General features: G+C 38.9%; 2 protein-coding genes across 7 annotated transcripts in view; both read right to left on the reverse strand.

Annotated features, from left to right (window-relative positions):
* Positions 1-5770, reverse strand: part of LOC129752001 (homeobox protein rough-like) — a 20960-nt gene extending 15190 nt beyond the window's left edge. Inside the window, exon 1 of the mRNA XM_055747792.1 lies at positions 5713-5770. Within this exon, the coding sequence (XP_055603767.1) occupies positions 5713-5770 (58 nt within the window). The remainder of the gene's footprint in view (positions 1-5712) is intronic.
* The window catches only part of LOC129751644 (rho guanine nucleotide exchange factor 18), a 312534-nt gene continuing 291491 nt past the window's right edge, over positions 3958-25000 (reverse strand). For 4 of the 6 annotated variants that reach the window (XM_055747274.1, XM_055747270.1, XM_055747273.1 and 1 more), the window contains 13 exons: positions 23143-23214; positions 22146-22311; positions 21393-22087; positions 21206-21338; positions 20987-21144; positions 20800-20912; positions 15434-15457; positions 14348-15294; positions 14131-14287; positions 13965-14070; positions 13761-13899; positions 13585-13679; positions 3958-10391 (listed from right to left, as the gene is read on the reverse strand). In XM_055747274.1, the coding sequence (XP_055603249.1) occupies positions 9920-10391; positions 13585-13679; positions 13761-13899; positions 13965-14070; positions 14131-14287; positions 14348-15294; positions 15434-15457; positions 20800-20912; positions 20987-21144; positions 21206-21338; positions 21393-22087; positions 22146-22311; positions 23143-23214 (3277 nt within the window). In that variant the 3' untranslated portion in view covers positions 3958-9919. The remainder of the gene's footprint in view (positions 10392-13584; positions 13680-13760; positions 13900-13964; positions 14071-14130; positions 14288-14347; positions 15295-15433; positions 15458-20799; positions 20913-20986; positions 21145-21205; positions 21339-21392; positions 22088-22145; positions 22312-23142; positions 23215-25000) is intronic. The other 2 variants (XM_055747275.1, XM_055747272.1) reach the window with 2 other exon arrangements.

The following is a 25000-nucleotide window of genomic DNA, read 5'->3' on the forward strand; positions in this document are numbered from 1 at the left end:
GATTTGAATCTTATCAGTTAAATTTATTATTTTTTCTAGTCATACATGAGTAAGAAAACGGTTTTATTTATGAATGGAACGAATGGTTAAGTTTTTTTAACGATTTTTTACGGCTATTATTCTCGGATTTTGTAAGTAAAACGGCTGTTTCTACTCCGGTCGTTTTTACTTAAAAAATCTGAGACTGATAGTGGTTAAAAATCCTTAAAAAATATGGTTTTCAAAAATGAAAAGAAAAATACGACTGAAAATAATGAAAATGACAAAAAAAAACTGACAAAATTGACCAAAATGATAAAAATGACAGAAATTGTTAAAACGACTAAAATGTCGAAAGTGACAAAAATGGTTAAAAATGAAAAAATAAAAAATAAACAAATATAATGAAAAAACTGTCGAAAATGACCAAATTGTCCAAAACGATAAGACTAACAAAATTGACCAAAATGACAAATATGACAAAAATAATAAAAATGACAAAAATGACAAAAACTACAAGAATGATAAAAAAAACAACAAAGACAATGGCAAAAACAATAAAATGACTAAAGTAAAGAAAATGGCAAATTTTTTTCCAAATTGACAAAAATAACAAAACTACAAAAACGACAAGAATTACAAAAATGATGTAAATTACAAAATTGTGATGACACAGAACAGCGGAATTATGACAATGATAAAAATTATAACCTGACCAATATGATAAAAATGATAAACATGACAAAATGAAAAAAATGACAAAAATTGACAAAAACTGCTAGAAAAAGCATATTGACAGAAACAGCAAAAATGAAAAAATTAACAAAAATATTAGAAATGAAAAAAATTTAAAAAAATATAACGAGATTGACTAAAAAGACCTAACTAAAAATATTGACAAAAATGACAGAAATAACAAAAACTAAGAAAATATTCCAGAGTGATTAAAATGACAAAGATTCAATTCAGATTTAAAGATTTGTGATTCAGATTTCAGGTTTATGTGCCAAATTTGGATTTCAGATAACAAAATTTTAAAAAATGGCAAAAATCACAAGAATGACAAAAAATACACAAATGAAATGATAAAACTGACAAATTACAAAAATAACAAATAAGACAAAAGTGACATAAATGACAAAAATGTTAAAAATGACAAAAATAACCAAAAATAAATGACCAAAAAGAGAAAAATAATCATAGTGACAAAAATTACTAAAACAACAAGAACTACAAATTTTAAAAACAACAAAAATCACAACACTGTTGACAATTTGGAATGGCAAAAATGAGAAAATCAACCAAAACGACCGGAATGTTTGACAAGAATGACAAAAATAACAGGAATGACAAAAATGACAATAATTGACGAACATGGCAAAAATGACTAAAATGTTAGAAACAAATGACAAAAATGGCAACAACTGCCAAATTTATCAGGCTTTTGATTTTAAAAATGCCAAATAATTTCTCTTATTTTGTCAAAAATTCGCAGAATAACAAAAAGGTCAAGAATAACAAAAATGACAAAAATCAGAAAAATGAAAAATCAAGATTAGCAAAAATGACAGACGACAACGGCATGAATGACAACAATAACAACAACATAAAATTCCCAAAAATGAAAACAAAAAAACATTTGAAATCTCAGACTAAAATTCCAGATTTAGCTTTCAGTTTTTAAATTAAAGATTCATTTTTCAAATTTCATGTGCTGAATTTTACATTTCATAACAAGATTTTAAGTTCTAGATTGTAGATCCAGATTTCAAATTCAGATTTTTAATACAAATTTCAGATTCAGATTTTAGGTTTAGATTCAGATTCAGATTTCAGATACAGATTTCAGATTCAGATTTCAGATTTCAGATTCAGATTCAGATTTCAGATTCAGATTTCAGATTTCTGATTCAGATTTTAGATTCAGATTCAGATTTCAGATTCAGATTCAGATTCAGATTCAGATTTCAGATTTCAGATTCAGATTTCAGATTCAGATTTCAGATTCAGATTTCAGATTCAGATTTCAGTTTCAGATTTCAGATTCAGATTCAGATTTCAGATTCAGATTTTAGATTCAGATTTCAGATTCAGATTTCAGATTCAGATTCCAGATTCAAATTTCAGATTCAGATTTCAGATTCAGATTTCAGATTCAGATTTCAGATTCAGATTTCAGATTCAGATTTCAGATTCAGATTTCAGATTTCAGATTTAGATTTCAGATTCAGATTCAGATTTTAGATTTAAGCTTCAGACTTCAGTTGCAGACTTCAGATTCAGATTTCAGATTCAGATTTCAGATTCAGATTTCAGATTCAGATTTCAGATTCAGATTTCAGATTTCAAATTTCAGATTTCAGATTCAGATTTCAGATTTCAGATTTCAGATTTCAGATTTCAGATTTCAGATTTCAGATTTCAGATTCAGATTTCAGATTCAGATTTCAGATTTCAGATTCAGATTTCAGATTCGGATTTCAGATTCAGATTTCAGATTCAGATTTCAGATTCAGATTTCAGATTCAGATTCAGATTTCAGCTTCGGATTTCAAATTCAGATTTCAGATTCAGATTTCAGATTCAGATTCAGATTTCAGATTCAGAACGAAAGTTCATTAATTTTCGACTGAGTTTTGTCAATCAATCAATATCTGAATAAAAAAAAAAGGGCGTATCCAAGTAGATTTCAGATTCAGATTCAGATCTCAGATTCAGATCTCAGATTCAGATTTCAAATTTAGATTTCAGATTCAGATTTCAGATTTCAGATTTAGATTTCAGATTCAGATTCAGATTTTAGATTTAAGCTTCAGACTTCAGATTCAGATTTCAGATTCAGATTTCAGATTTCAAATTTCAGATTTCAGATTCAGATTTCAGATTTCAGATTTCAGATTTCAGATTTCAGATTCAGATTTCAGATTCAGATTTCAGATTTCAGATTCAGATTTCAGATTCGGATTTCAGATTCAGATTTCAGATTCAGATTTCAGATTCAGATTTCAGATTCAGATTCAGATTTCAGCTTCGGATTTCAAATTCAGATTTCAGATTCAGATTTCAGATTCAGATTCAGATTTCAGATTCAGATTCAGATTTCAGATTCAGAACGAAAGTTCATTAAGGTTTCGACTGAGTTTTGTCAATCAATCAATATCTGAATAAAAAAAAAAGCGCGTATCCATGTAGATTTCAGATTCAGATTCAGATCTCAGATTCAGATTTCAAATTTAGATTTCAGATTCAGATTTCATATTCAGATTTCAAATTTAGATTCTAGATTTCAGATTCAGATTTGAAAATCAGATTTCAGATTCAGATTATGAAGTGAGGAGGTGAAAGGAGACGCTAGAAATTGAAGAGAAATGTAAAATGAAAGGGGGAGACAAATGTTAAAAAAAATATTTACACATGGCGACCATAACAATTCCAAGACGAATATGAGTATAGTTTAAACAGCAACGATTCTCCAGTTGATATTGTTAAAAGTTTCATTCACCTGTGTGATATTCACCAACAGTCAACCAAATAAAGCCAGTTGTTTTTATTTAAATTTATTCTAACATTTCAACAGTGATTGAAATAACATTTGAATAACATTATATTTCTGTCTGGTTTTGTTTTGTTTTTTTTTCTGCTTGCTTCTTTTTATTTTCTCTCTGTGTTCGTTTTTCCTTAGCAATGCATTCGACCACGCCGCATATAATTTGCTGTAATGTTTGTCTCACGTTCTTTTTTTCCCTTTTGAGAGTAGCATGTTTAAAGGTTTTATTTTCATTACGTTTTGCTGCGTGTCACATATTGTTCAAGACAATCAGAATTTTTGCTACTGCATTGATTTTTATGTCTCTTTTTTTGTTTTTGCTTTTTAATTGTGTTTGTGTGTGTTGTACAATCTATACAAAGAAAGACAATTGCTATATGTACGATCAAACCAAAGGTGTAGAGTCACAACTTTTGGTTGTTTTTTAATTGTTTCTTTTATTTATTTTTTATTAAAGAGTTGCGTTCTGGATGACCCGTTTAGATTTGCTTGTTTTATTTAGTTTTATTTTTTTTTTTTTTCGTTTCCGTGTATTTGTTTTTCAAGATTCAATAAATTTCTTCTAAACGCAGGCGTGGAAAGTAATCGATCGAGATGTTGTGAAGTCGAATTGCCCCAGGAAGTCCCCGGGAGTAAAAGTTCACTCCAACAACGTTCAGGCGACCCGACAATAGTCGCGCGATTTGCCAAATAGGAGAGCGTGATTCGAATTTTGTTTCGTATTTTTTTTTCAAAAGTTTTTGTTTAAATAAGATTACCTGTAAAGGGGATAAACGCGGTTTTCAAAGTTAAAATCGAATATCATATCTAGTGGAAGTCATAAAATGATATCGTTACTAAAGAACTAGATCATGAACAGTCTCTATAATCTTGATTGTTTTACTCGTTTGATTTTTTTCTTCTTCTTTGTTCATATGAAACTCTTAAATTTCGGTGGCGCTTTAAGTTTGTGTATTATCGAATGTAGTTTTTTTTATACTTTCCTCTGAGCTACCAAACTGATTGGAATGATTCGAAAAAGGTCAGTACGATTGTTTAAAAAAAAGCTGTGGAATACTAATATAATATGTCCGAATGTAATTGCGTTATGTGTAATAATTTAGAGAGTATGATAAAATAAATAAATAAACGTAATCCTAAGCGATTATAAAAGTGTAATCCTAATACATATTCGTTCAAGCTTACACAAGTCAGGTTTGCTCTTGGTTTTATCGAAATACTGATGAAAATTTGATTCGACTACTGAGAAGAAAAGCCACCGGAAAAATACGAAACTGAGCTAATCCCAATTATTCTGATTAAATGTGGTGAGATTTTCATTCCGTTTTTTTTCGAGCATTAAAACTTAATTTTGTGCCATAAATTAAAAAAAAAACAGAAAAATATAAAAGTTAAAATTTAAAAATTAGCAACAGGCTTAATAATTTCAAATTCAGAAAAAAAAAATTTCAAATAGTTTAAAATTGAAATTGTAAAGTAAAAAAACAATCATAAAATATAGAAGTCTAAGCTCAGAAAAAATAAAACAGACACAAGCGTTGACCTAAAATTTGTCCAAAGCAAATCCGCTAGAAGAGGTAAAAAAACCTGGCACTCAAAAAAAAAATTCAATACTCGAAAAAAAAAACAGCAAAAACCCCAGTGCAAATTCCCTACTACCAAATTCGCTAATCGACAAACAACAATAATAACATCGCTTTTTTTTATTATCAGTTTTGACGTTTTGGTTTTATGTTCTCTTCTTCTTTTCTAGTGTGTGTTCAAATGCTGCCATCATCGCCTGCTCTCTCCGTTATACGTTTACGGTGGTGTGTCTCACTGTACGTGTGTGTGTTGGGGGACAATCTCAAGAGTTAAACACACGCACACAGACAGACAGACAGACATACGCACATCTGGATTAAGTATGAATATGTGTTCGTTACCCATTTAGCAAATTACAACTTTTTTTTTCGCATTTACTTCAGCTCTCGCAATAGTTTTACTTTTCTCGTTTTTTTTTGTTGTTGTTTGTTTATGGTTTTATCTGTTGTTTGTTTGTTTATTTTCGGTTAATAATATTGAAAGAGAGAAAAAAGATGGCCGAAAAACCATGGCCAGGTGTCGGAATTAACAACACGACGGAATTCTGTGTGTGAGTGTGTGGGTGAATGCTTCAAAAAGGTAAAGGTTACACCATCCATTACTTGTTAGTAGTATCGATCGTTGGTAATGCGGGAAGCGACATTCATTGATGAAAAACATTGTGTTTCATTTCGGGGTTGAAGTTAAATTTTGAGCGAAGTTTTTTTTTCTGAGTTGGACTCCCTTAAACTCTAAAACCGGGAAGTTTCATACGCCGATTATTAGGAAAAAAGTTTTAGAGGAAAATTCACAAAACTTGTTCATAAATTTCTTTTTTTTTGAGTGTACGTACAGATTTGCATTTCTAAGTATTATTCCTCGTTTAGTTTCACGTCAAAACTTGATTGATTTTGGTTTTATTACCCGGATTGGTTCTTTCCCGCGTTTGCCAAAGCTGCCTCTTTCTTGCCGTTGTTTTTTCGTTTTGTTTTGAAGTGATTGATTGTTGATGTTTTTTTCCTTCTTGTTTTAGCTAAGTAGTTTGACCTGTTTGTAGAGATGATTTGAGCAGATGAGTTTTCTTTTTTAATTATTTTTTTTTCGAGTGTATGTGAGTTTGTATATATGTATATAGATTAATTTTTGTTTTTGCTTGTTTTTATCTGATTTCCTCGACATTCGTTTTTTGTTGTTTTTGTTTTCTTCACACATTCAAAAATACTTATGCTCTGAAACATTAAATAGTCTTTGTTTTGCTAATATGTACAGATTTTTTTCTTGTTTCTATTTCAATTTCTTTTACTCCTACATTTAGGGACAAAAGTTCTCTGGTTCTCACTAAAGTCTCAGACGAGAGTGTAATACTTTTATCTATAAGTATGGTATTGTTTACTGTTTTCTTGTTTCTCTTTTAGTTTGCTCTAAACACATTAATACGCTGTTTGTTTACTATCAGATTTAGATTCTGTGGCTACGATTTCGAGCAGGTTCTATGTTTGTTTTGTGTGCCGCCTTTGTCGTTTCAAGCTGCGCTAAGTCAATTTTATCACGCACAGTTCCACCTTTTTCCCTCCGTGTGTTTTTTTTTGTTGTTGTGTTTCCACCTTCAATAATATATGATATAATTGATTTGCGGTTGCTGTTCGCTGAGTGTTAAATAGTGTATTCAATCGAAATATATAGAACGGTTTTGTATTGTCAAGAAGTTTTGCGATTTGCGTACGGTAATTTAAAACTGTTGGCTACTTTTTAAGGAGCAACATTGTTTGTTGAAATGTTTGTTTTCTTTTGTCTTTTAATGTTAAGCAAAATAGATTGATTTATCGACCGAACAAACTGTCTTATAGGAGCATCAGGTTAACTTTGTTCAGATCTTTTACATCGTTTCTAGAAAACGTTAGAAATTTTGGCATTTCATCTCATGGTTAAATCTACTAGCAGAAATGGTTGATTGTATTGAGCACTTGGTATAATTTTCTGTCGTTTTCACTCAGTAATTGTTACCAGGTTTGGCTACGGGCAATTTTTCGATATTGTCGAGATGTTTTCATGTGTTTGCATATTTTGTAAGTCTGCACGGCTATATGGTAAGCAGTTTGTTTGTTTGTTTTAATGCATTTTGTACAAGCTAAAGCTTAGAGGTAAGCTGCTAACAACCGAAAATTTAGTTTTTTTGTGTTTTTTTTTAAAGTGTAGTGTCGAACTAAAAATACCAAAAAATAAAACAGCTTTAAAGTCTTTCATTCAGCATGCTGTACTCGACGAAAGTTGGGCACATGAGAAGTTTCGTTAGGGTCTGGCTAAATTTTCAACAAATATTACCTAAATTATCTTATAGTGTAGTGCTTACACTGAAAGAAAATCGTTTTACAACTTTGTGTGAAATGAGTGTCAAAAACAAATTGCGTTTCGATGGACGATAATACATAATTCAAGGATAATTGATTTGATGTACTTGTATTTTGTATTTTGATGATTTTTCTATGTGCCTTTTTTCTTCGAGTTCAGTCTGAAGCAAATGAACTGTTAAGATTTCTATGGTTGATTCGGCAATCAATATTATTAAAACAGCTTTCTAGCTGAAGGAACATAAGCGAAAGTTACTGTTTGGTAACAACATTCGATACAGTTTCGACGATTTAAGTAGGTATAAACACATATGCGTTTCGAGTTGTCGGTTTATAAGTAGAAAGGAAATTAAACTCTTCAAAACAGGCGCACGTTATTTTACAGGAATGTGTCTGTTGTGTTGTGAATGTATGCATGTGTGCGTGTGTGTGATTGACTTTTACGCCTGACCAATTCAACTATGAGTATTGGTATGTTAATGCGTGTTCTGCGCAGTGCATCCTTCGCGCGGTTTTTCCTATAGAGATTTAATAGTTTGCTCTAAATGCCAGTCTCGTTAAATTTGTTAAGTACAATAGCTTTGTATTTTGCTTTTGATAGCGAGTGTTTGTGTTGGTTTTCTCATATGTTTGTTTACAACGTAACAGTTTATCAGAAGATGAATGCAAGCGCTCTGTAGCGCAGTTTTTGTTTTTTTTTCTCCCTAGTAGTTGGCAAAAAACCTAACCTCTACAATAAATGCAACGTTTTGTCTGTATAGAGACATCCTACAAGATTTGTTTTAAGTTTTTTTTTGTAGTTACACATCGGCGGTTTTCCGGATAAGTAAGCATGTGGTGAACAGCTCGCAATCTTAAAAAATAGCAACAGCTGTTTCTATTGTTTTTTTTCATCTGGTAGCTAATGTAAGTGTGTGTGAGAAATAATAACTGTTTTTTTTTCTTTATTTTTACAACTAGTAATAACATTATTCTATGTACATATACACACATTGATGTTTTCGAGTCTTTATATTTTCTGTTTCTTTGTTTTCCTAAATTTATACGCTTTAGCAAAGCGTTCGAAAGAAAACAAAAAGAAAATCTTCTGCAGGATATGGCCTGCTGCCATTATTGGTAAAAGATTGAAATGCATAGAGACAGCGAAAGAAACACTCGATTCACCGTACGATCTTTCTACATATTGTGCGTGTTGGAAGGGAAAGGATTGGTTTCCGACTTCCAGTGCTCCATTGACTGAAGGATACAAAAGAATCCAACCACAGCTCCGGCAAACGACAAAACTGGCAACCTTTACAATCAAAGTTGCCAGCTTCTCATTCGCAAAGTATATTCATTTTACTTTCTCTCTGTTTACTAGAAAACATTAATATTGTTTTGTGTCTTGACGTAACATGCTTGTCACAAACTGCTCTAAACATAAACAGATATGTCAATAGAGTTGTTTTTGACATTTCTTACGCACACTTGCTGAGCGTGTACAGATGAGACGGGACAATTAACCTCAAAAACTCACGGTTTTGTACCGTGTACGGGCAGCCGGCCGACGCACATGGTCGTTTTTGAGGTTGATTGTCCCAAAACTTAAAAGTGTTGGTGAAACAACCAGCATAATATCACGAACACTACCAGCGGCAAATAGGACTATATATAAATGAGTTTATCCACTTACGTTCAGTTGATCTAAACGAATCTACCACGATTACAACTTGAAGCTAGTAGCACTCGCGCATGCGTACGAGCGTACCTGCAAAAGTACACGTAATAATTGAGTCTTTGAGTTTTAATTTTTTGTTTACTTATTATGTCCTCTTTATGATCTACTTTAATCCCATCAAATTGGTTGACAAAATACGCAATTCTCTACTCGAAGAATAAGTAAATAGGCCTTAAAGAGTTCTGCCCGCATTACATATCGGTGCGTAAAACCTAAGTCAAACTTGATTTGCATAATATAAATAAGTAAATTGCACTCAGTGCTGTCACTTCCATTGTTGAATGTAGCTCAACAGGGCATTCCCGATAGAAGGATCATCCTTCGAACAGCTTTCCTGTGCTGGTGGAAAAATCTTACATCATACGTAAGTATCAACATCAATTTTATTGATTGTTCATCTAACTTTATAAACTTCTGTGACTTGATCTAAACAATTGCTAAACCTAGACAACATGCATTATTTTTCAATAATCAAAACCATAAACGAATCCATATTGATCAGTAATCTTTCACACATGTGGGACTTGAATCAAGGCTTTTGAAAATAAAACTGTACTGTTGAAAACAGCACTTTTTCCTGGAAAAGGAATCAACGCCTAGTGGAATGACGCCCGACGATAGTCAACGAATAGAGATCACACAGTGGGGAAGATCAGTCGAAATAGAAGAATCACAACGTACAGAACAAGGGCAACGACCAGCGCAAACAGTAGCATCCAGTCCAGTACGTCCAGGTGCTTAGATTTCGACCTCCAGGGGCATGTATCAAAAATAAATCACCTCCTCTTCCTTGCCGCCCTTGGAGGCGTCCTTCTTGCCGGCGGGGCTGTTGTTGCTGCTGTTGTTGTTGTTGACGCCGGACATGGCATCGGCCGACGACGATGAAGGTGACGCCCCGGCACCCGGGGGAGGACTCTGGAGGCTAGAGTGACGCGAGGACAACGGGGTCCCGTGATACTGTTGCTGCTGATGCAGCTGATGATGCTGGTGGTGGTGCTGCTGCTGCTGTGACTGTTGTTGTAGTTGGTGTTGTTGCTGTTGGTATTGTTGCTCGAGGATCGTTGCCGATCGCAGTGAGGACGCGTGCGATGGCGAAGGAGATGAAGGCGAGTGCGGGTGTGATTGGCTGGCTAGAGGAACAGTCCCGGCCCCGGTAGCGTATGCCGGTTGTGGCGATTGGTAGTTCTCGGAGCTTCGCAGCCGGTAGCGCTCCGGGATCTTTGGGTAAGTATTGGTTCTGTAAAATAGGAAAAATGAGGAGTGGTTTTAGTCTAAATACATTAAATATAATTAAGGGAAACTTGGTCCGGACAACGCCTAGGGCCGGATTTCTCTGATAAACAAAAACGGAGCCGTCATAAATCAGAAATTCTATCGGTGATTAACAGAGTGCTCCGTTTTCCGCACGGGCAAATGGCTAGCCAAACCAAGAAATTATACACATAACGCACCACATAGAAAATTACCTTTTTGCCGACCGATTTCGGGCTCGATGTTGCCCATCAACAGGACGATGTCTGACTGATTACACGAAGAATAATTACACCACATATAAAATTACCTTTTTGCCGACCGATTTCGGGCTCGATGTTGCCCATCAACAGGACGATGTCCGACTGATTACACGAAGGATAATTACAGCTCCAGTTTCATTCTTAATGAACGCAATTGGCACTATGCGGATTTTTGATTGATCAGGTTGAAGAGAGGAGAAGTGATCGGCGGATCATCCTCGTTTATCAACGGTTTTTCGGCAGTGCTGATGAACATCGGCTCTCAAGCATTCAAATCAGATGTTTTTCGTACAAACTTCCTAAGTTTGACCTTTTTCCAATCGATGGAATGGTCAAACTCTGTTGTGTGGGCGGCAACACTCTATTCATTAATCCTCTCATTCTCAACGGCGTTTTTGTGTTCTTTGAGGCGGACTTTGAATTTACGACGAGTTTGACCAATATAAATAGCCGGGCAGCTGCTTCGTGAAATTTCGTTAATTCCGGATCTATCCTCCTCAGTGATCTTGTCTTTGAGCGAGACTAGTAGATCCTTGAGGGTGATTCCACTCTTGTATGCAGTTTCAAGACCATGCTGCAGAAGAATCTGGCTGATTCCGTTAGTCAATCTTGGATTAAAACAGTAGACTAACTCTTTGCGATTCTTCGTTATCCGGTGTTAGTGTTGTTGCATCACTTCGGTGCTTTTTTTTGGGCGTGCTTGTGAAGAATTTTCCGAACGAAGTCATTGTCGTATCCATTCACAATCCCTGCATTAACTATTTTTTGCTTCTCGTCTTCAAACTCAGGCTTTTCCTTTGGAATTTGGTACAGCCGATGTGCGAGTGGAAGGCGGCTTGTTTTTGAGCAAAAAAGTGTGATTTGAGTCAACCGTAATATATCTGTCAGTTTAGGTTGGTTTCCGGTAAATTCCAAACTTAATTGTGTTGTCCTCTTTCCTTGTGATCAGTAAATCAAGGAAAGAGAGTTTTCCCACAACTTCCTCAACCGTGAATTTTATCGATCTATGCTGATAATTTAATAGCTCTCTAGTGTCTGTGGGAGGTAGCGAAAATGTCGTCCACGTAGCGCCACCAGGCACGGGGGGTTTTTTCCCTTTTCTCCAAATCGGTCTCAAAATCGACCATGAATACTACTGCCAGAAGGGGTGAAAGTTTGCTCCCCATGCTGAGGCCATAGGTCTGTTTGTAAAACTTACCCCGGAGCTTGAAGTAATTCTGCTCCATACACACTTCTGCGACAGTTATGTAGGCCTCAATCTGATTGGGAGGTCGGCGTTCCAAATGTTTTCGTAGGCTATGGAGGGCATCGGAAGTGGGGACACTGATGAAGAGTCCGGATACGTCAAAGGAGGCCAGAATTTCGCTTCGACGCACTTTGAATCCTTTTAGTTCAGGTAATCTACAAACTCAACCGAGTTTTTCACACTTTTGCCATGTTTCACCGGAAATTTCTTCATTTCCAGGAAATTCTTGGCGAATTTCGAGACCTTCCGCTTCCAGAGGTCCTTGCGAAAATCAAACTTATCATGTACAGGTTTCCAGGAATCTGTTGAAGTTTGCCTTGATATACGTCAAGCAGCTGTGTGGTTCTCGTCTCGCTTTGTGGCACTCTTGACCTTTAACGAACGTAGTCGTATCTCGTGTATTGGCCACAGCACGAAAGACGCACTCACGTACAAGTTTTTCGCCACACCTCGGACTCAGGCGTTTGGTTTAACAACGCGCTTGTGATTGTTTTCATTACGGTCAGTGCTTTTCCGTCCGGATGTCGGCTTGCGATCCCTAGTGAGACTTTCTTTGAAACGATTCCTAACTTTTTCCTTATGATTCTCTTAGTTTATTTTATTTTTGATAGTATTCCGTGCCATGACATAACTTGATGAACATGACTCCTAAAATTCACTCGGTCCATGGTAACCGTTTTCCAATTTCTCGGACATCCCACATCCGCCAAATCACGTTCCATTTGGTCTAACCACCTCGCTCGTTGCGCCACTGCTCGTCTCGTTCCTACCGGATTCGTAGCGAACACCTGTTTTGCAGGACACTGGTCCGGCATTCTCGCAACATGTCCTGCCCAGCGTATCCGGCTAGCCTTCATCACCTTCTGGATACTGGGTTAGCCGTAGAGTTGCGCGAGCTCGTGTTTCATCCTTGGCCTCCTGCACACCGCCAAAGATGGTTCTTAACACTCGTCGCTCGAATATTCTGAGTGTAGGCAGGTCCTCCTCGAGCAATATCTATGTCTCGTGCCCGTGGAGAACAACCTGTCTAATAAGGCGGCAGAGTAGGAATCAGAATAGCACTTTGTAGGCGGCATTGAGGACAGTGATCGCTCGGTAGTTCCCATAGTCAAATTTGTCGCCCTGGTTGTAGATGGGGTATATAACCTCCTCCTTCCAATCGTCTGGTAGCTATTCTGTGTTCCAGATTCGGACCATCAACCGGTGTAGGCAGTCGGCCCTCACCGTCTTGGTCTCCTGCTTGTGCGCCTTTCAGGTGTTCAACGAAGTGCTGCTTCCACCTTTTGATCACCTCACGATTGTCCGTCAGGATAACTCCGTCCTTATCCCGGCACATTTCGGCTTGCGGCACGAAGCCTTTGTGGGATGCATTGAGTTTCTGATGGAACTTCCGTGTTTCTTGGTAACAATACAGCTGCTCCAGCTCCACGATTTTTACAGTATTCGTACTATTTTTTTCTTGCAAACGCACTGTGTTTTCGACCACATTTTTACTACTATTGAGCCCCTGACGAAATTAACTGACAATATACATACAATACACTTCAAACAATTTGTACACCAAATTTCGTTGGATTTCACCCAATTTATCCAAAGTTAGAGCTATGTAAATGTGCCGGTTAACAGTAAAACGGCCTTCATATCTTCATTGACCCTCAGAAATGACTCACCTGGTGGCCGGATTTCCCGATGGCACTGGCATCTGTTGTTGAATCACCGCGGGACTGCTTCCAGTGCGCGAATGATTCGGTAAGCTCGAATGGTTCTGAAACAACAACAACACAAAAAAAGCGTTAATTCACATTTCAGCCTGCAGTCGCTCAAAGTAAGTAGCTTATCAACGCACCTTTTTATCTGCTAGTTTGAGGGGAAACATCTGCGTTATTCCAGCACCACCACCTCCGCTACTAACGCCTCCTGTAAGGCTGGGACTACTTCCACTAGGAGGAGATGTCACCGTATTATTGTTGGAACTTGGCTTTGAACTGAAAAATAGACAATTCAAATTTAACGCAAAGGTACTTGGGAAGGAGTTTCCAGCAATGGTTACCTCGATAGGGACGAAAGCTTTAGTGGTAACTGCTGTTTGATGGATGAGACACCAATCTTAGGTGCGTTCGTTGCACTAACCAGGTTGGCTGGAGGAGCTTTGTTTACTGAATTGTAAAAAAAATATTAGTGATTTACTACTTTAAACGAATAAAACATAAACTCACTGCTAGCAGTTCTCCACTTATCCTTCCTACGGTCGATGGTTGCCATACCTCCACCTGCTTGACCGCCCATGCCGCTATCGACGTGGTACTCTTCGCTACTCGCCGCCGGTTCGGTTGTTTCGTGTTGTGCAGGAATACCAGGAACTGGTAAAGCGACCTGTAACGAAAAACTTTTATTAGAAAATACTATCGATTTCACTCTTCCAAAAAGCCATACGCTTGGTGACAGCAACAATCCCTGGCTGGAGAGAATTTCCATTTTACGGTACAACTGCTCCCGCTGCTGTTTGATGTCCTCCTGTTCCGAGCGTATTTGCTCCTGCAACGTTTTCTGCGATTGGCGCTGCTCTTCTAGTTCCCGTTCCTCGGATTCTTTTTGCTTCTGCCAGGCGGTTTTCTCCTCCTGCAGTTTGTCCTGTAGGTTGCGCAGCTCCTCCAGCTGATCATTGTGACGGTAGATGCTCTTTGGATTCTCTCGGAAAACGTTCAACTGATGCTGCAGGTGCTGGATCGTTGTCATTTGCTGCGATATTATACACAACAACGTGTGTAGATGGTGCGAAACGTGCAGCGCAGCGTAGTTGTTGTCTTTGGCCTGTTCCGTAGTCAAACCGTCCGGGTGATTGAGCTGTTTCAGAGGGCCACTCTGAATGCCCGGCGAAAACGGACCGCCCTCGAATTCCGATGCATTGGATTCTCGTTTCTCGTAGAGTTCCCTGTTAGTGAAGTAACCCGCCGATAGCGTAGAAAGTACGGCATCCCGGGACGTATTGGCTATGCTCTGCTGTTGCTTCGAGCGCCGTTCGTCGAATCCACCGAACGTTTCCGCTCGCTTTGGTAGGGTAGGCGAGATGAAGACTTCGCTCTGGCGTTCACCGACCGAACTGCACGATCTGGACAGCGGAAGTCCGGTGGCCGCCGTGTACAGCGATGCGGCCAGATTACTGATCTCCTGGATGGTGTTCAGCACCCGTTTCCAGATTTCAATCGTATCACAGTCGTCCGAGATGAGGTCCCGGTAGGAGCCGTAGTTCGACAGAAAGGCTTCCACCGTTGGCCCAAGCTGTTCGGAGTTGTGCTCCTGGTCCAGCAGCAGACTCAGCTGAAGAGCGATCTTTTCCTCGAGGATGATCGCCTGCTCAAAGTCTTTTTGTCTCATTTTGCCTGGAAATGGGGGTTTGAGGAATGAATTAACGATTGGTTTGAACAATAAGTTTTGTAGTCTGCCGTTTAACTATTTTCCCGACAAGTACTACCAAGTTTGATCTACAAGAACAGTGGTTAGTTGGAGCAGAAAGATTACCTTCCAATTCGGTTGTTCCCATCGCTTAACAACGGAAAGGTTATAGTGGGAAATGTAAAGTAAAAAAACAGGACAAGCAAATGACTATTTTAGTATACACACAATGACTAGCAGTACGATCAGTAGAGATCCATTTAGGTTGTTGACATATTGTTTGTGAGTGGAAGAGACTATTCTGTGATGAATTTTTAGCATAAAATACAGGCGTTTAAATCCTTACAAGTGAAAAAGACGAGAAGACACAGGAATCAACAGTGATCATCCAACGACAACGAGCCGAAGCCAATTAAGATCAATAAGTCCATTGGAAGCTCATAGAGGCTTGAAGAAGGAAGGAAGTCGGTGCAAAGCCATTGGGAGGTCGTTGTACCGGATCCATTGGAGGGTCCTGAGGCGTCGAGGCAAAAGAAGAGCGTCGAGCCGGAACCAAACAAAGTCGTCCAAAGCCTTTGGGAGGTCGGCAAACCCGTGCCATGGAAGATAGTCGGACGACAGCCCTTGGCAGGTCGTCGGGCCGGTGCCTAGGTAGGTCTTCAAGCCAGATCCCGCGGTAGAGGTCGTGGAACTGGTGACATGGAAGGTCGTCGATCCAAAAGCCAACTGGATGGTCGTCGGATCTGGAAACCAATTGGAGATCGTGGAGCCAGTAATCACAGAATGTCGACGGATTAGATCCACTGAAAGATCGTCGAGCCGGAAGGCAGAGCTGCAACGGGAAGAGAGCGTCGTGCAAATAAAGGCAAAGAATCCACCGGAGAGGCGATTAGGAGACAATTTCTCCAAATCCAAGGCCATGTTATGAATCATTTTCATCAGAACACCTTTCAACTCGTGATCTTAAATTTGTGCGGTACGTCTTTGGTGCTAAGTAACATCTGCACTCAGAAATGCGATTTGTGAATATCGCCCGTTGAGGGGAGCATCTTTGTCTAAACTTTTAGTTCTCACACATCAACTTAAGAGCGCGAGAAATCCCAACTACCATGAGACTTTAGCCTCCTATACTATAGATAGATCATGGGTGGACAGGGTTTTCAGCAAATCCATATTTACTGAAGGACAGCAGAAAATGTTGACCAGGGTCGTAAATGAGTACAAACCTGCAGAGGACTCGCCTATGATTAAAGAGTGTTCACGATGACATTGCCCTAACTATTGCCCTGATGACTATGAAATTGCTCTAACTTTTTAACTGTTGGGTAGAATTTAATGAAAATTTGTGTGGATTTAGTTCATATGGGCATTGTTTACATCCTGCAAGTTTTAAAGACCTGTGATCAAAACTTGCGGAAATGGAGTCGAAAGAACAGCTCATGCGTGATAAAATCTTGCGCATTCATCACGATAACAAGGATCTCTCGCATCGTTCCATCGCTAAAACGTTGGGAATCGCGAATTCCACGTTGTCGCGAGTGATTAAGCGCTTCGAGGAACGGTTGACCACCGATCGGAAGCCCAGAAGTGAAGGAAAAAGTATGCCGTACAACACCAAAAATCACAACCGCGTAGTTGGAGCCTTCAACCGAAACCCGAACGCCTCCGTTCGGGATGTGGCTAAGAAGCTGCACCTAAGCCGAAGTTTTGTCCAGAAGGCCAAAACTAAGGCTGGACTTCGAAAGTTCAAGGTACAAAAAGCATCTCATCGCGACGAGAAGTAGAACAAGTCCGCCAAAATCATGCCAGGAAGTTGTACCTCAACACGTTGTCGAAAGTTGAATGCTGCATCATGGACGACGAAACATATGTGAAAGCCGACTTCAAACAGATCCCCGGCAAGCTGTTTTCCATGGCCAAGGATAAGTTTAGTTGAAAACTAAGTAACGTCATGGATTGCACATTTGAAGATTTTTAAATATTGAAGTCAAACAAGTGCGGAACCTCGTTGAAAATTTGACAGCATCGATTCTCGGGTGATTTTGTTCAAAAACTGTTCTGCTTCTGGTATCTAAAGGCTGGCCGGATACGCTGGGCGGGACTGTCCTGCAAAACAGGTGTTCGCTACGAATCCGGTAGGAACAAGACGAGCGAGGGCGCAACGAGCGAGGTGGTGGAGCGTGATCTGGCGAACGTGGGGTGCCCGAGAAATTGGAGAACGGTTGCCATGGACCGAGTGAATTTTAGGAATTATGTTCGTCAAGTTATGTCGTGAGACGGAATACTATGTAAATAAAATAATAATGGTTTGGTGGCGCAGTCGGCGAGCTGGAGCACTCAAACTTAGACGTTGAAGCAGTCACGGGCAGTCAATATTATTCGACAGGATATCGTAGACAAACATTGTTTGTAAGTACACTCTTCTTTGACTCAACGATGTCATAGACAGCAGGCCACACCTTTGTGGGTAGGGCGGTAGCCTTACGGAATCTTGCCAGGGCCGTCAGCGCAACGCATAGTGAAGAAATTTTTTCTGAACTTTTTCAACTCTTTCTACATGAACAGAAAGGTAAGGCGCCCAAACTGGTGCCGCATACTCCAAGACACTGCGGACTCATGAGACGAACACTGCTTTGAGAGCGTACGGGTCCTCAAAGCTCAAAGTGTTTCGTCGGAGGAATCCAAGCAAAGCAAAAGCTTTTGCTGTGGTAGTGGCGATGTGCTGGGTAAACGAGAGCTTTTGGTCGAAGGTTACTCCCAGGTCTTTTATGCTAGTCACTCTCTCAGGTGGAGTACCATCTAGAGCGTAGTTGAAGACAACTGTGGTTCTGGTTTTGAAGAAGCTGATACATTTGCATTTCTAAGCGTTAACTACCATCACAGAGAACAGACGTACAAGCTATCTCACGAAACTTGTGTAAAATTTCCAACGAACATTTTAACCAATTTTTCCTTTTTGACTTAACCACCAGATGTCTCCAAATACACCAAAGAGAACTGTGGAAATTTGATTTGTAACTTTTGAACGGCGCAATGGATGGCACTGTTTTAAGTCAAGTTTCAACGTATTTTTTTGGTGTCAGCATTTGAAATTTTACACACTTATTTCTCACACCGTGCGATTACTCTATTTATGTCTTCTTGAAGCGCTGCACAATCCACTCTAGAGTCGATGGTCCGATAGATTTTTAAGTCGTCTGCAAACATAAGCTTAGGCGATTGAAGGAAAGTAGCCAAGTCGTTTATGAAGAGCACGAAAATTAGAGGTCCTAAGTGACCTGAGTGCATTTCCAGACTTATGAATCGGTGCAATTGACGCGGTTTTCCAAAGGTTCGGAAATGCTCCTTCTGAGATTGATCGGTTAAATAACAGACAAAGCGGTTTTGCGATGGAAACTGCAATTCTCGAGATCAACGACGGAGGAATTCCATCCGGCCCTGGACCTTTTGATGTATCGAGAGTACCCAAAACATTTGTAACTTCCTGCTCAGTGAAAAGCGGTTGCGGAAACCTGATGTCATAGTTGGGCAGAGTTCTAAAGTAGGAATCGGAGCAATCTGAAGTTATCGAGATATATACGCTGCTGAAAAGTTCGGCAAACAAACCGGCTGATTCTGTGATACAACTTGACGTGCGTCCTTGGAATGATACCAACGATGGAATAATATTCGAATAGCGGCGGCTGTTGGTAAATTCTCGCTGAATGTTCGAATTATATCGTTTAAATGCAGAGTCTCGTAGAGCAACGTACCCGATCTTCAATCTAGATAAAATAGATTTTTTTTTCATCGGATTTCTCTTTGAAATAATTATTCGGGCTTTTCGTACGGCGTTACGACTTCTGCGTAGCTTAGGATTCCACCAAGGGAGTTTGAACGACTTGTGACAGTGCAGTCGTCTAGGAGGAGTGTGCTGATGTAATATACCCCATAGATGGTCATAGAAGGCAGAAAGTGCATCGTCGATTGTCAAATTTTCAAATGCTGAAGGTCTGAAGTCTGTTTCCGTCAACAGTTCTGCCACACGATCGATATCACAGTACCCGAAGTCTTAGTTGTGTCCACGAGTGTGAGCTGCGTCTATTAAGTCCTAAGGAGCCTTGTCGAAAAACAAAACCGAAGGACAATGATGTCGGTCGGTTTTTAAAATTCTCTCATTGACGTTCGAGAGAGAGCACATCTGTGAGGAGCCGGATGCTTCAACGTTCCGGAGCATGTCCGCACCCCGATGTCCAAATTTACGAATAAGTTCCTGGTTTGGCAAGCCATCTGCTCGTGCGGAAAGCGGAGTGCACCTTTTGTGACCCAGGACATGATGAACGGACAGGTGTACATAAAAGAGTCCTTCTAGAAGCGGCTGCTTCCTCTCCTGAAGGCCCACATCGTCCCAACAATCTTCTGGCCGGATTTGGCCTCATGCCACTATTCCAAGGACGTGCTGAAGTGGTATGCGGACAATAAGGACAATTTCGTGCCGTAAATGTTCAACCCTCCCAACACTCCGGAGCTCCGCCCCACCCTTTAATGTCGTACAACCGCTTTTCTCGCGGATTTTGGTGGGATTTTTGCTCTCCGATTAAACGATAGCACTCTCCATGAACGATGTGCTGTAAATACCTTCAAAACGTTCAACCGTTCACAAAACTGCTTCGAATACGTGACAAGCAATTCGGTATCGTCGAGTCATTCTTACCGGTAGAAAAAGGTTTGCTTTATCGCTAGTCAAGGTGACAGTTCCGAAATCCGGAACACCTCTTAACCAGAAACTTTTCCAACAGTATATGTCGATCAAGGTACGTGAGCTTCAACACCTTCCCTTAATACACAAGTTGAGAATGTTGATCAGTTCCTGGTCAGTCGAGGCTTCGTCGAGTACCCGCACATTTATGTAAAAAAAACGGCAATAACTAAGGCCACACAGCCCTGGGTTTTTGTCAACAGCCCCGTGACACGAAGTAGCTAAACTTACGAATTTTATTTATCCTTCATATACTGATGACCATCATTGGATAGTCTCGAACTCTTGATCCAGGTGGAATTACTTCTTCGCTAGAAATTGTTGGGTGATTCATCCTATTAATGTAAGGGTTACGACGAATATGAATGTGGGGTTGTTTTAACTGGGATGATAGGATGGATGAAAGCCCTTAAAAAAATCATGCACAGAATAGTCTCTTCCCAAAAGTAAATTAACACAAAATAATCTAATCGATGCACTTTTGAAACACTGATTTTGATATTCAACCAAGAATATCGTGCCATCAAGGTGGGATAATAAATGTTGAGCAAACTTTTTGTGTTAAGTGTGCCAATCTAGTTCTCTAATTTCATGATTTAACACTTCGATGATACATTAATCAATTCTTAACAGGTGTACTAATTTCACTGTTATTTTTAGCCAAATCACATGTTGAAACTTTAGCATTTTTAGTACACGAGCAAACATCTACCGACTACCATTTACTACTCTATTTCAGCCGGCATATACTTACAGATAATCTCACGAATGTTGGCTTGCTTAGCGTCTATCAATTTTTGGCGTTGTTCCACAGTCATGTAGTCTTCGACTTCGGATTCGTCCGAGGGGCAGTCCAGCACCGCCGCTCTGCGTTTACGAAAAAAAAAATTTAAGTGATTAATTTTGGATTAATAACCAAATTTAAAAGGGATCTACGGTACCTAATTGACTGAATCCACACGTTTTTGTCCTTTGGATTTTGAACCTTCAGTTCGAACATCTCCGGGTAAGCCGGATTCGAGGATATGATGTAGATCCCGCGGGATTCGGTTCCGGCCTTCTCCCGGATTAGCAGCTTCTGTAGTGACACGACACCAGCCTGTAGGAGAGGTCAACATGGTAATCAGTTTAAGTTAGAACAGGTTTGTTAATTTTCGTACCTTGTTCTCCGGGGTGAAGAACGAATATTTGTGGGAGTTCTCCAGCAGAAAGAACAAGCAGTCGGAGAGCACAACGACCAGTACGGTTTGCATCTTGGATCGTCCCTGCATCAGTGTGGCGACTCCTTCGAATCTGTGAAACAAAATGGTTAGAGTGATTCCTAGACAAATGAGCGCGTTAACCTACTTGAGCTTCCTATTGCTGGAGATTATGTCAGATTTCTTGAACTTGTCCTTTTTGAATATCGCGTACGATTTGGCGTCGATTCGTTTGAAAATTTCTAATTGACGATCTTCCTTTTCCTTGTCGGCTACCCGAGCGTCTACGTCTACCAGTATCTCCTTGACCAGCTGCATAGCCTTCTGCAGTTTCTCCTGCTCGATCTTGTCTTCGCGAGAGCTCTTGAGCAGTGGGTCGATCAACAGTGGATACTTGGTGAGGCGCTGCGTCACGAAAAGAATGCACTCGGGGATGCCCTTTTTCTTGAGCAGCGGGTTCTGCTGACAGTGTTTGTACCACTCGGCGAACGTATTGTCCCCGGTCATGTAGCACTTGAACGTGCCTAGGGCCGATCGATGATTGGAGCAGAACTCTCCGTAAGCCGATTTTAGCTTCTGGGCGGACATCGACGAGAAGAAGTCCAGCAGAATGTCGGCAATGCTGTCAACGATGGCGTTTTCACGCTGCTTCAGGCGGAGTTTCTTCAGAAAGCCGGTGTGCAGCTCGGTCAGATCCAGCAGCCTCGGGAACATGCGCTCCAAATTGAGATGATTAAAATGCTTTTGGAGGCTTTCGACGAAAACCTTCTGCATGACTAGTAGGGTTTGGCAGTGATGCTTCTCCGTCATTATAAATTCGTAGATGTGTTCTTGACGTTTAACCTGAAAGAGGGTAGATTGTGATGAAGCTGATTCGGTAGATAAAGAAAGAGAGCTTTACCTGTTTATCTTTGAGTGACTTGACTATCTCCTTCGGTACGCTTGGGCTCCACGAGTCGTGCTCATCGATGGCGACCCCTAGGATGGCTTCTGCACCGAGATCGTGCGGTCCGATCGGCGTTTCGTGCAGGAACTCGTCCCGTATCAGCGGAGTATCGTCCGAATAGCTGCAAGGGAATCGTCGGTTTGCAAACAAAGAACAAAATGCATACAGTCATAAACCATAAACCGCATAACTCAAACCGAACCAACGAACAGTCAAACCAAATCGACACCGCACGCAGTAGTAGGCCTTGAGTTTAAAACAACGCAACACGGGGTCGCCCTACATGGACGACCCCTGCTTCTTCGCTACGCTTGCTTAGATCAACACTGATTACTTGCTTTTCGTTTTTTAACTGCGACTACGTTAGATTGTTTTTTTATTTAAAATTTAAACAGTGGTTCATTTAGTTAAAGTAACGAAAAAATCAAACATTGAAAAAACAATAAACAAGAGAAGAAAAGTAGCATGCAATATTCCGTTACAAATGGATCATTTAGCGTTCCTATATCAAAATTAAAAATTGATATAAAATATAAAAAAACGATTTAGCTAAACCAAAGAGTGAACTTATGCAACTCATGAGACAAAACTCAATGAAAATGAGTAGGACGAAATGGTTTACTCGAGTTGAAATTTCATAAAATAGTGAGAGAAATCAAAACGTAGCATTTGCTCTCCAAAAGAACCTCAACCGAAGCAATTTTGCTCTCTTCTGAGGGCAGAAAGAGAGCGCGAGGAAATCGAAGATCAGTCTCTAAACTCATTTGCCAGTGTTTACAGTTTTCTAACCCAGCCGACGAGGTATTTTTTGTGTTATATTCATCTGTATTTTCTTTGTGCGGGTGATTTCATTTAAAAACGTTTATAAACAAAAAATAAATAAAACAGAAACACAAACCAAAAACGAAAATGAAATGTTTTTTTTTTCGTTCTTCATCAAACAAATACTCACTTTGAGTTGTCATTATGCATGTTGCCATCGTAATAGTCTCTACCTTGATCGTCGTGGTGCGAGGAACTGTGGCTAAAGGCAAGCGAAAAAAGAAGGAAACAAATTAAAGAAAAGAATAAACAAAATTAAAAATGAAAAACAAAGAAGAAGAAGGTACACGAGCGAGTTTAAAACCGATAATATGTTTCGAGAAAAAAAACCTAGTGCTAATAAAGTAGAGTAGTCCACTAGTAGTTGAGAGGGGAAAACGAGGAAACGCAATAACGTTTTGCTGTTTTTTTTCTCTGTAATTTAATCTGTACAAATAATGTTTCCGGTGATAGATTCACTGACGTGTTTGTGAGATTCCACCCATCGCTGGGTGGAACCGAACTTAAGCTAAAACATTTTACAAAACACAAAATCGAGAACACAAACCGGCTTGTACGTTGAAAAGAGAGTAAAATAATTATAACATCCTTTTTTTTCGAAAGATTCAACATTAAAACAACGAAAACAAATAGACTCAAACAACGTAGAAAATGTTTTGTTTTCAAAATCATAAAAAACTAAATTATTCAACGGTTAATGTGTGAGACATTTTCTGTCTCGTGAAGAAATGTACAGAAAGTTCCGAAACGTTGTCTACGAATCAGTGTGGGGAGCAGGGTTTCCGAAAAGTATTTGAACAGTATTTAGTAGTGTCGGTGAAATGTCGAAAGTATTTCGAAGGGTTCGCTAATAGAGTACAGTTTCTCGCGAAAAATGCTTGATAGGAGGAACTTAATTTACACAGAAGTTGGTGCAATTTGAAAGAAGGGGTTCGAAACGGGTGCTAGCAAAGCGCAAAGTTCGAAGTAATAGAGTTGAAAGTGTAACGGTTGACGAATCTTGCTGAAGAGAGAGAGAGAATTGCTACTGAACGACAGAGAAAGAAAAGACGACCTAAATCCTTAATTCAGACTGCGTTTTTAAAGAGACAAATTCCACATGTTTTAATAACGGAAAAATAATCTGTTTAATCGATTTCTCTAGAAATTCGAAATCAGGATCCTGCATCAGAATTTAGAAACGTTTTAGTGTTTAAACACGGAATACATTTTGAAAATTCCAAATCAGAAATAAAAATTAGAATCCATTTCCATAATTCAAAAATCAAATCCGGAATCAAAGTTTTTAATTATAATTGAGAATCAGAATCCATCTCCAGAAATCAAACTAAGAATCTGTTTTTAATTTAAAATCTAAATTCAGAAATAGAGTTCTCATTGAGAATTTAGAATTAGAATACACAACTCCAGAGTTATAAATGTAACATCAGAATCCATCTCCAGTATTCTAAATCAAAATTTTACTTAAGAATTAATAAACAGAACCAGCATTAAAAAAAAATTATCTAAATATCGAATCATGATATATTTCCAAAGTTTACTGAATTAAAAGATATATGTTTCCTAAATTTTGAAAAAAAAAACAAATCCCAACCATTATTTAAAATACAAATACAAATTTAGAACCAGATTCCATCTCCGAAAACCAAAGTAAGATCTGAAGTCAAAAGTAGAAATATTTGGAATAAAGGCTAAGAACCAGTCTCAAGAAATAAAACTCAGATCCTAACTATAGAATCTCAGAGGCAGAATCCATTTCCAGATTTTAAAATCGAAATCCAAAAACAAGAATTCAAAATTTGAATGCAAAATTAGAATTGACATTAGTTTAAAAAAATTATAATCTAGAAACAACTTTGGAATGTGAATTTTTAAATCAATTCCAACAGGGAAATTTTTCAGTTCATAAAGCAAAACGACTACACGGAGAAAAAGTCGAATAGTTTTTGCGACCGCTTTCAAATGTCAAAAATAATTTAGCCGATCGA

Source organism: Uranotaenia lowii, chromosome 3 (genome assembly GCF_029784155.1).
Source record: "Uranotaenia lowii strain MFRU-FL chromosome 3, ASM2978415v1, whole genome shotgun sequence".
NCBI lineage: Eukaryota > Metazoa > Arthropoda > Insecta > Diptera > Culicidae > Uranotaenia > Uranotaenia lowii.